Source organism: Rhipicephalus microplus, chromosome 9 (assembly GCF_043290135.1).
Source record: "Rhipicephalus microplus isolate Deutch F79 chromosome 9, USDA_Rmic, whole genome shotgun sequence".
NCBI lineage: Eukaryota > Metazoa > Arthropoda > Arachnida > Ixodida > Ixodidae > Rhipicephalus > Rhipicephalus microplus.
This window is the reverse complement of record NC_134708.1, coordinates 75,002,867-75,013,110: the sequence shown is the minus strand read 5'-3', so window position 1 is coordinate 75,013,110 and position 10,244 is coordinate 75,002,867. Positions and strand designations below refer to the sequence as shown.

Below are 10,244 nucleotides of genomic sequence, written 5' to 3'. Positions count from 1 at the left end.
GTTTCAGCTCAGGGTTGCATACATGCAACAAAATTGTTACTCACCGAGATGGAGGACGCCCCCAATCAACAAGGTGGTGCCCAAACGAACTCAAATGCATGTTTCTGCCCAATTTAGCAACTTTAGGGTTACAAGCACATAACTTTTATGGCTATCCAGATGGTTGTGCCATTCGATTAGTAAGTCAGTGCTTATTGTAACTTGCACGTTCTACATTCCTGTGCCAAGTTAACAGCATGCATTGGGCGTTAAACAAACAGCCATAGTGTTTAAGAATTTATTGTGCTTGATCGTCAAACATCTGCTTGCGCACTTTCGATTTCAGGAGATCTTGGATCTTCTCAGCCAGGATCCTGGGCAGATTTTTTTCCGTGTCAGCAGTGTTGACGTCTTTCTGCTGTCCCCAGTGCTTGAGTGTTTCTACAAACAGACGAGTCGATTTTGAGCATTAGACAACAAAAAGTAGTGATTGCGGCAACGACAACTGCCACACCATAGAGGCAGAGCTTGGGTTTGAGCACTAAAGCTCCGACATCACTGGATTAGGAATGTGCATGACTTAGTTTCACAAGCTCCACAAAACCCAAGTTGTCCTGTTCGGCAGCTGATGGCAGTTAAATTTGGTGCACAGTTTCATGTGCAACAGATTGTCAGTTGAGCATAGGAGCCTACCATGCACCCCATCAAATTTAACCCAAACTCAGAGATATCTTTCCATATTTCCAGTACAAAGTGCAACTTCTGTTCACCCTATATACCAAAATTTTGTTTTGACAACTCGCAAAGCAAACAGCATGAATTTCACTCTTTCATTTTCGTTCATGCTGCCAGGCTGTGTAAAGATGACTTCCTGCATGCGCTGTGGAAAACTATTCATGCTAGTTGTACCTGACACAACAAGAAGTTTCTCCGGTGTCAGCGGCTGCTTGGGCTGCTCCCCCAATGCTCTCTTCCTGGAGCCAACGGTCCCTGTGACGCTCCTAGATGCAAGAACGTTGCTTCCCCATATAGCGTGGGCAGCATCCTTCACCACCAAGGTAGCCTTCTTGTTCCCAAATATTTTTTTTGCACACACACCACTTATTGTTACGCCTTTCGTCAAATGGAACTGTGAAAAAGCAAAATAATGGAGGAAAATCCCTACTGTAAGGAGCAATGAAACAAAAAATGCTGCATGTTACTTCTGCTAAACATACAACAAAACTAACAAATTGTTTAACCAATGCACCTGGCACAACACAACGATGTAGCACATGAATAGTATGTACAGTCTATCACACTTGTCTATGGTGCACAAGTGGTGTGCTGCAAATCAAATGCAGTAAAATGTTATTGGTTACTCTGTTAGAGACAATGCTTTTGAGCCTGTGCGGTTCATCTAGTATATTCAACTGCACATGAATGCAAGAAGTATCAGTGAAATTGAGTATCTGCTTTAGAATTTTGCCATATTTCATCCACACAGCACTGCTCAGGTGCTCAAGACAGGTGTGATCAGCACTGTACACCTTGCTATTGCTGATAATAAAAAAGAAAAACTGTGTGCTGGTCCCAACGGTATTCATACTTCTCTCAAAAAGTACACTGAGTAAAACTGAAGACTTGAGCATGCTAAAAAAATAAAAATGGTAAACATGCTGCAAGCAAGAAGCTTTAAGAAAGCTTTCGTAATTAACTATACCACCTAGATCTATAGAGTAGCTGTGACTACCAATAGAAAAAAAAACGGTTAAGCATGAAAAGCAGCTGCAGACAGTGACATTAAATTTCGAGCAAATTACTTACAGAGCCATCTTCCATATAAATGAAATCTCCATTTGGGCCTGCAAGAAAGATATCAGGTCCTTGTCATGGCACAAAAAAAAAAAAATTATTGTCAGAATATCTGAGGTGACATCTGAGCTGACCTGGATGTGTAGTGTTCTTTTCTCCACCAACAGTGCTTGTCCTTTCCTCTGGTTCTACAGCAGTAGATGAGCACGGTGCTACGCAACATTTAGAATTATTCAAAAATGGCTTATCTTGGTGCACAACTTGCTCTAATTGAAACAAAGTTTACTGTCTATGAAACCAGAGCTGTTACTTACGGAGAACACGTTCACTGCAGGCCATGTTGTCCATAATCAACAGATCTAAAGTTACAAAGATATAGTGACAGTAACTGTCACTCCAGTTTTGAAATGCAGGGAAGTATTATAAAAGAAGCAAAGTACTCACTTCCGACGAAGCTTTCTCCTTCATCTGTCTCAGAATGTGCTGTAATAAAAATGATTCAGGTGTAAAAGTTTAGATTTCAACCCCTCAAGCCTGTTAAATCTGGATGCTTTTGTTTAAAGCTTCATGCTAGTCAGAGCGTGCCTTAGAGCATTGGCTGCTTCTAAAAGCTACGATGAGGTGCACATCTCCAAGTCAATTCACTTCGGACTTTCAAACCAAAAATCACAATGTAACATAGCGATAAACCATACCAAGGAAAAATTTTGTTCGTTCGAGGTTTTCTCGATTGGCTACTCTGTTTTACAGTTCAAACTTTACTTTCATCTATCCACCTCCACTTTCAAAGAACCAACATCATTTCATTATCATGGCACTAGCATCTTCTATATTACATACTGACTGAAGCTGCCATCTTACTGCAGAACAGCTGAACTTACACTCCAAAGTTAATTCATGCTGTGTTTGGCGGGCACTTTTTCAAAACAAATAAAAAGTGCAGCACTCTTTGAACTCGTTCGGCAAGTTCATCAAGTAAAGCCAAATCTCTATAACCTTTACTTTGCACATACTACTGAGCGAGTTGCTTAGACAAAATATGAATAAATAAATAATAAAAAAGCTGACTTCATTAAACAGGTCAAAGTATGCTATATTACTGTCCCAGTGAAATATGGAACTGATGCATTTACTCAAGAGCATAGGTGTATGCAGTTCTTATGGGGAAACAAACCTGACAACATGCCCCGACTGCAAGGCACCCGGTCTTGTTCTACTGCAACTGCATGTACACAAAAAAAGGGTGCACAAGTTTTTATGTAGCACATGAGTTGTCATGTAATCATTATACATGGAGCTTTTGTCAAGTAAATAATGCAGAGCAAAAAGCATTCTTACGCTTGAAAAGCTTGCTTTCAAGGGATCTCTGCAGGCTTGCAACCTGCTGCTTTAGAAACTGGTTGTCGTGCTGCAGCTCCTCAGCACGCAATTTCCACATGTCTCTGTCCTTCTCAAGCTCTTTAACCACCAGCGCCTTCGTTCTCGCCTTCCACACGTCTTTCTTCTTCTTCATTTGAAGAATTTCACTTTTTGGGCACAATTCATCACTATCGGAGGACCCGCTGTCCGACGGAGTGTCTGTCCCTTTCCTTGGCTGAAATTTCATCATGCAAAAAATGACTTCATGAATTCACTAGGATGGCTTGGTGGGCTAGTTGGTATTGCATCTTGAAGGCTACTGTGCACAATAGACAGGAACAACAGAAGCAACACAAGTATCGGCGCTTCACTTTGTGCTTTCTTCTGTTGTCCCTGTCTATTTATTGTGCCCTAGCTGTAGCCTTCAAGGGTCTCATGAGGGTTTTGCTTTCAGTAAAAAAAAATGCTTCTTTTATAGTACAGTGCACTAATGAAGACCATGGCACACTTACCTGTGCTCTAGGTTTACGCCCAGAGTGCGCTTTTTCCAGATTCTTTTTAAGAATTTCGTCATACATGTTTTTTTTAGCATTTGCTCTGTCGTTCTTTTGTTTCTGAAAGAAGTCGAAAGCACAATTACAGATGATGATCAATGCAAGACCAGCAAGTTTTCAGCCGTTTCAAAATGTAGGCAGCATAAATAGCAACCTTTCTTTCAGCCTTTTTTCTTTTTGTTTGGGACTCCACGAGCTCATCAGGATCATCATCTGACGTCGTTTCTTGCATAGGTATTTTTGGTATCACCAACCTCTTGGCCCGCATTTTCGCGCGGGCGTCATCTTCGCTTTCTGTAAGAAATTACGACTATAAAATTGGAACCGTAACATTTCACATACCACACATACCTGCCAGCATCAAGACTTGCGTGTTGTACAAACCAGTGTTTGTGTCATCCACGGGGTCTCGCCAGTACGCGCTGTAAACAAAGCGGTTGTCGTAGTCGCTGGTGTCTTTGGGATCAAACTTCTCGATGTCATGCACGTGAATGACGTGTAACCGTTTGTCGTGATCGTCCAGGAAACGAACAACAGCGTACATGGTAGTACTGATGATTTAACAAAGCCTTAAATGGCATCACACACACACCAATCTCTGAAAAAAATGTAGCAGTCGCGTGTCGCGCACGTGTCGTGTCCATTAAAAATAACACCATAACAACTCCTAGCGGCAAGACTGGGCAATACCAATAACTGCGTGCGGAACAAAATAAATAAATAAATACACCTATAAACAAATAAAAAATGCTTTAAATAAGCTTATAAACAGGTGTAAAAACTGTTCATGTTATAAACAATGTATAAACTTACTAAGATATAATTAAATAGATATGTGTTTTTGAAATCCGGGTTGCAATCCAACTAATTCAACGCCGTACAAGCCAATCCAAGTCGTTTGATTGTGTGAGATCATGGAGAATGTGCGAGTCCGAGCGAACTATGAGCGAACTGTCGTGATTGTGCGCGTGAACACAACGTGTGGCTTCATTACTTAGAAGGTTTTCGGTGAGTTTGCAGTGCGATATTTGCGTGGATCCGCACTGAGGGAGTATGCCTCGTAGAAAGGAATACCTAAACCCAGGCAGCGCCTCCGCCATCCCGTATTCAACGAAAACATATCTCGAAAGATCAGCCTCGAGCGTGCAACAATCACGTCGTGGACTGCAGCAGGACACAAATGTCGCTGGCGGGTCGACTGCTCCGACAGCACTTCGCGTACTGACGCAACCTCCGCAGACTGATGTTGAAGGCGACTGTGACTCTGAATCGGCACATGAAGCGGCCCCAAGTGACGAGCCGCAGCCTTCCGTTGGCGCAGAAATGACAGACGAGCCACAGGGAGATTTAGGGAGCTTCTCTAGTGACGATTTGCTGGCACTGACTGTCAATTTTGTCCTCGAATTTGGCATCCCTTGGAAGGGAGTCGAAGCACTCCAAAAGTTGATAATGCACATACTTGAACGACATGATATACCAGTTACTAAATATCTTTTCAAGAAGAGTGTCGGGGCAGAAATAAAAGCCGCCCGGTTACACTTCTACTGTGAAAACTGTATGACGCTCCTTGCCGTAACAAGTGGCGACCTTGCAGCGCGGAATGCAGTGCGGGTAACGTGCACCGTATGCGGGCAACGTAACAGTGGGCCGCAGATGCTACGCGATGGCCACTTTTTCATAACCCTGCCCATCGCAAAGTTGCTGTCTTCGTTACTTGCCGAGAATGATGCGAGCACTGCACTCCACGAAAGACTGAATTCAATAAACGAGAGTATGTCTGTCGACAAAGATGAAATGACAGACATAATAGATGGCACCTTATACAGGGCACTTAGGCGCGAATTGACATCAAAAAATGATATCACTCTCACTGTTAACAGTGATGGAAGCGCCGTGTTCAAGTCATCGAAGTTTTCTGTGTGGCCCGTTCAAGTGATGGTGAATGAACTCCCAGTGTACATGAGGCAGAAAAATGTGCTTGTGTCTGCTCTGTGGTATGGCCAGAAACATCCCGACATGACTCTCCTACTGAACGCATTTGTTGAACAAATGGACGGTTTGTCGACCAGTGGGATCACATGGAAGGCAGGCAACGAAACTGTGCATTCCAAGGTAATTTTTTTTTAATTATTAAAGCTGCTTGAACAACACGACTTCAAGACATTCTAGTTGTAAATGCTGCACTGAGCTACAATGCATAGACGAGGCTACATTGTTGTGCCAGCTAATTTCTTCCAGTCATGATGAAATCCAGGCCACTTGGGCATAATGACACCATGGAGGATGGCACACTAGTTCATCTTTGTGTGTATTCTTTTCTAGTGCGACTTTATCTCTAAATACTGTCAATTATCTAAGTGTCAAAGTGGTATTTACTGCATTGTGTTTACTGTAACTGTTACAACTTACGGAGATCATGTCCCTTTATGCAAAAGCATGAAAAGTGCTTCTTCTGAATGGATTGTTATCAATTGAAAACTGTTAATAACATCACCCGATCTTTTCCTTGTCCTCAATGTCTACTGCAATAATTGACTTGTGTCTGGCAAAGAAAACAAGCCCTCTATCCATTTCCTTTTTGTTGTACTTCATTGCAGAGGGTAGTTAGGGCTAACAGCTTCCTTTTTTGTCCTTGCTCATGCAGGTGTACTGCTTCAGCTGCAGCGCTGATGCACCAGCACGGGCAGCCATGCAGCACCTAACCCAGTTTAATGGGTATTATGGCTGTGGATGGTGCTTGCATCCAGGGGCAGCTGTGAATGGTTAGTAAAGATGTCGCATTACTGCATAACATGGAGTCAGATTTCTGACTAGATATGTTGATCAGAGTTTCTCTCTTTTTTAGCAATTTTTATGTAAACATTCACCTTGTTTAATGTATCTGGGGTTGCCATTTCTCATCTCAGAGGCAAAAATGTGCTTTATGTCGTAGCGATTCTATGTTTCCAAATTCTGGCACATAGTATGTTTTTCTAAATGTGTTCTAGAAGTAAATTCTCAGAAATATCACTGAAAACAAGTGTGCCATTTACAATCAAGCTTAGCTGTGCGAGATTTTACAAACTTCTAAATTTGTGAGGTTCTCTGTTTTTTTTTCTTACTATTGCCAAACAGGAACTGTCAAGTATCCTGTGGACACTGTTTCACCTGACAGGACAGCAGAAGGCACAAAGGAAATCATGGCCAAGGCTGCTGAAGCTGGAAGACCAGTACAGGGAGCAAAAGGCATCACGCCTTTGATTAATCTTCAGCACTTTAATATAATCTGGGGCTTTACTCCAGATTATATGCATTGTGTGCTTCTAGGTGTGGCACGGCAGATGACGGAGGACTGGCTCTCTAATGTAGGCGAGGAATATTACATTGGGGCACCACAAACTGTGGCAGTATTAGATCAACGTTTGTGCTCTATAAAGCCGCATAGCTGTATGCCACGACTTCCCCGCTCAGTTTCTCTGAGAAAGTATTGGAAAGCCTCGGAGTGGCAGCAATGGCTACTGTATTTTTCATTGCCTTGTCTGGAAGGCCTACTTCCACGGCAGTATCTTAAACATTTTGCATTGCTTGTGAAAGGTATTGCCCTTCTTCTGCAGGACACAGTGTCCCTCAGTGACATTTCTGTAAGCACAGACTGCTTGGTAAAGTTTGTTGTCGACATGCAGTTTCTCTATGGAGAAAAAAACATGACTTTCAATGTACATCAATTGTTGCACATGGCTCAGAGTGTTCTGAACCAAGGACCTCTTTGGGCACATTCATGTTTTGCTTTTGAGTCTAACATTGGCCAAATTAAGCAGCTGGTCACATCAGCAAAAGGTGCCCCACTGCAGATTGTAGAGCGCTTAATGATGGCCAGCAACTTCAGGTATCTAAAGGCTTCAGCTAGCCCTTGCACTCTGAAGTTTTTGACAAAAGCTGGCCCATCAAATAGTAAAGGTGGTTTACTGCTCAGCAAACCCCGAGCTGTGTCTGACCAGCTGCTTCACCTTGTGCAGGACCATGTTGGCAACATCGTTAGGGGCCGTGTCATGGAACATGACCGAGTGATTGTATCACCGGGTGTTCGGTTTCACAGTGAGCAGTACTCAAGGCCGAACAAAAGTGACAGCACTGTATTGCAAATATATTTGGGAACGTGCTTGAAGTTGAAGCACATTGTTTCTATTAGGGATTCGTCAGGAAATGTAAGGATTTTTGCACTGTCAAACAAATTCTTGTCACGTCGTGCATTTGGCACTGAGCACATAATGAAATCAGAGGATGCGAATTCCCAACAGCTAGTGGAGCTGTCTGCCAGTGTTGTCCCTTGCAACTATGTAGAGGTCAATAGAAAGTGTTTTTTTCAGAGAATTTCTTTGAAAATGCTCTCTGGTGGTTGTTAAAGGGACGCTTAAGAGCAACATTGAATTAGTTTCATCATTCTATAAAAAGGTCTCATCATATAAAAATCGCACCAATACCTTCTTATACCTACTTTTTGTACTTTTTGTCAGAAACACTTCACATCTGTAAAATTAGTTTTTTTTGTTCCTTGTGTGTTGTGGCTTTATTAATAATTCACTGCTCAAGCCACCTTCTAAATTACAATGATATGAGTAGAAACCTCAGATGTGTACACCGCATTGTCATTGCATGTCAAGCTGTTAAATGAATGGGCTGTTAAAAAGAACCTCCACATGTCAGTGAACTGCAGGTGTAGATGTTTGTGGATTGTGCAGTGAAACAGTTGTTTTTAGAGGAAGTGAGAAATGCCATTTTCAATTGATTTAGCTATTGCCAATTTGTGCAAATTCATGCTGTATACTGTCGAGTGCCTCTTGAATTACTAATAAACTTCATGATTGTGAGTATTGACAATTCTCATTGTTTAAGCCCAGCTTTAGCCCTGTCTCTGGGTGTAAACATTTTGTATTATAAAAAAAAGAAGAGAAAGTGTGCGCTGTTGTACAGTACAAGGTTTAATGTGCACTGGGTTGGTCAAATGTTCCCAGGCAGTGCTGTCATAAGATTACAAGCGTAGCAGCCTGGGAACGTTTGAGCACCCCTTTATATTTGAACACACCTTGTGTGTTCAGGGTGCATGCAACTCTTCAAAATTCCTCCCTTTTTTCTCTGTATCCTTTGTACATGTATGTTTCCAAATTAAATAACAATAAAACCATTGAAATAAAAAAGAACATATTCGAAGCCTAAAAGTCTAGGAATTTGTCTATGAGCTGCTTCTTTGTGCTTAGGCAGCAGTGTAGATTCACCAAACTTCATTTCAGCACCAATATGCTTTGTTCTTCAGGGCATTAAAAATATGAAACACTGTTAATGAAGCGATAGACACCTACTGTGGCTTAGGTGCTGGCTCCCTTCTGGTGTTGCACTGTTTTCTTCACGACATTTTTTATTGTTCATTTCCCCACCTGTACGTCAACCTTGTCGTACATTGTCTCTTTCTCGACTTATCTCTCTGCTTCACTATGTCTCGTGCATTTATGCCACAAAATTGGTTTCCCCATCATGTGAGCAGCATGTTAAGTTAGTATACTCCAACGAAGCAAAGCCTAGTTTATGCTTAAAAAGTCTCCGCAGCTAATCTGAACATTTTTTGTGTGTAGTGAACTACTTCTTGTGGAATAAAGGCTTCACTATCACAAGCACTATGTTCATTATAATATAAACTTATTAGAACTAGTCAGAATGTTGAAATGCAGAGCACCCACAAAAATATTCTTTGGATATCTTCTTTAGTCCTTCGAAAACCCAAGACACTGCCTTGAATTCCCTTGACTTTTGTTTTTTGAAACCTGTATAAACAGTCTCTACGTCATATTTCTCTATACTACATCTTAATTGCTCAATGTATTGGCACACCACTTTCAAGTACAGTAAAGTCTTAGTTATAATCAGAAGATACAAGCCTCATGATTGAATGTTTCGGCTAGTTAGAGTTCTCAGGAAACCACGAAGTGGACCACCACTATAATCAGTTCAAGCAGCTGAGAACCGTCCGGTATTGCCTAATGGTCCCAGCAGCATCCCAGGGTGAAACCAGTAGCCTGCTTGAACCAGTACAGAAAACCAGCAAGCATCCTGCTGGTACCAGTAGAGCCAGCAGACAGGGTACTGGTCCCAGTAAAGAACCAGTAGGCACCCCACTGGAACCAGCAGAAAACCAGTAGGCACACTGCTGGAACCAGTACAACCAGCAGGTAGCTTGCTGGGACCATCAGCAAACCAGTAAGAACCAGTAGGCACTTTGCTGGAACCAGCAGAAAACCAGTAGGCACCCTGCTGGAACCAGTACAACCAGCAAGAAACCAGCAGATTAACTGCTGGTTCCATCAAAAACCAACAACTCCCAACAGAAAACCAGCAGGAAATTTTCACCTGGGTTATCAAAAAGAACCGCTCGAACAGCCACTGCCTCAAGGGATGTTTGGAGTTGTAAGTGTGTGAATGCAATTCCTTGATTCACTATGATGGCAACACCTCCGGATGATGTCATGGCATCATCACGGTCCTTTCGAAAAATAACGTATTTGCGAAGAAAATTTGTGTGTTTTGAAT

The 10,244-nt window shown here is 42.1% G+C and overlaps 2 protein-coding genes across 3 annotated transcripts; one reads left to right on the top strand and one right to left on the bottom strand.

The window, feature by feature from the left end:
* Positions 1 to 269: 269 nt before the first annotated feature.
* On the bottom strand, positions 270 to 4,369 carry LOC119181015 (BEN domain-containing protein 5). The gene is made up of 11 exons (XM_037432167.2): positions 4,038 to 4,369; positions 3,841 to 3,980; positions 3,645 to 3,746; positions 3,112 to 3,367; positions 2,948 to 2,995; positions 2,218 to 2,256; positions 2,088 to 2,132; positions 1,908 to 1,985; positions 1,786 to 1,823; positions 889 to 1,108; positions 270 to 420 (listed from the first exon to the last, which is right to left on the bottom strand). The coding sequence occupies exons 1-11, from the start codon at positions 4,228 to 4,230 to the stop codon at positions 278 to 280; spliced, it is 1,302 nt and encodes a 433-aa protein (XP_037288064.1). The 5' UTR covers positions 4,231 to 4,369; the 3' UTR covers positions 270 to 277.
* A 132-nt stretch (positions 4,370 to 4,501) lies between these two features.
* On the top strand, positions 4,502 to 8,134 carry LOC119185841 (uncharacterized). Of its 2 annotated transcripts, XM_075873853.1 has the most exons (3): positions 4,502 to 5,798; positions 6,331 to 6,448; positions 6,801 to 8,134. In XM_075873853.1, exons 1-3 carry the CDS (start codon positions 4,740 to 4,742, stop codon positions 8,066 to 8,068), a joined length of 2,445 nt encoding a protein of 814 aa, XP_075729968.1. In that variant the 5' UTR covers positions 4,502 to 4,739; the 3' UTR covers positions 8,069 to 8,134. The 2 variants fall into 2 exon arrangements, with proteins under 2 accessions (XP_075729968.1, XP_075729969.1); XM_075873854.1 differs by lacking the exon at positions 6,801 to 8,134 and having other exon boundaries at positions 6,331 to 6,719.
* Positions 8,135 to 10,244: the final 2,110 nt, after the last annotated feature.

What these genes read in the sequence shown, in the direction of transcription:
- LOC119181015 (XM_037432167.2), bottom strand. Translation starts at nt 4,230, where the DNA reads ATGTACGCTGTTGTTCGTTTCCTGGACGATCACGACAAACGGTTACAC. An exon ending in GAAAAAAGGCTGAAAGAAAG is followed by an intron (nt 3,747 to 3,840) that starts GTTGCTATTTAT and finishes GACTTCTTTCAG; the next exon opens with AAACAAAAGAACGACAGAGC. An exon ending in TGAAAGCAAGCTTTTCAAGC is followed by an intron (nt 2,996 to 3,111) that starts GTAAGAATGCTT and finishes GTGTACATGCAG; the next exon opens with TTGCAGTAGAACAAGACCGG.
- LOC119185841 (XM_075873853.1), top strand. Translation starts at nt 4,740, where the DNA reads ATGCCTCGTAGAAAGGAATACCTAAACCCAGGCAGCGCCTCCGCCATC. An exon ending in ACGAAACTGTGCATTCCAAG is followed by an intron (nt 5,799 to 6,330) that starts GTAATTTTTTTT and finishes TTGCTCATGCAG; the next exon opens with GTGTACTGCTTCAGCTGCAG. An exon ending in TCCAGGGGCAGCTGTGAATG is followed by an intron (nt 6,449 to 6,800) that starts GTTAGTAAAGAT and finishes ATTGCCAAACAG; the next exon opens with GAACTGTCAAGTATCCTGTG.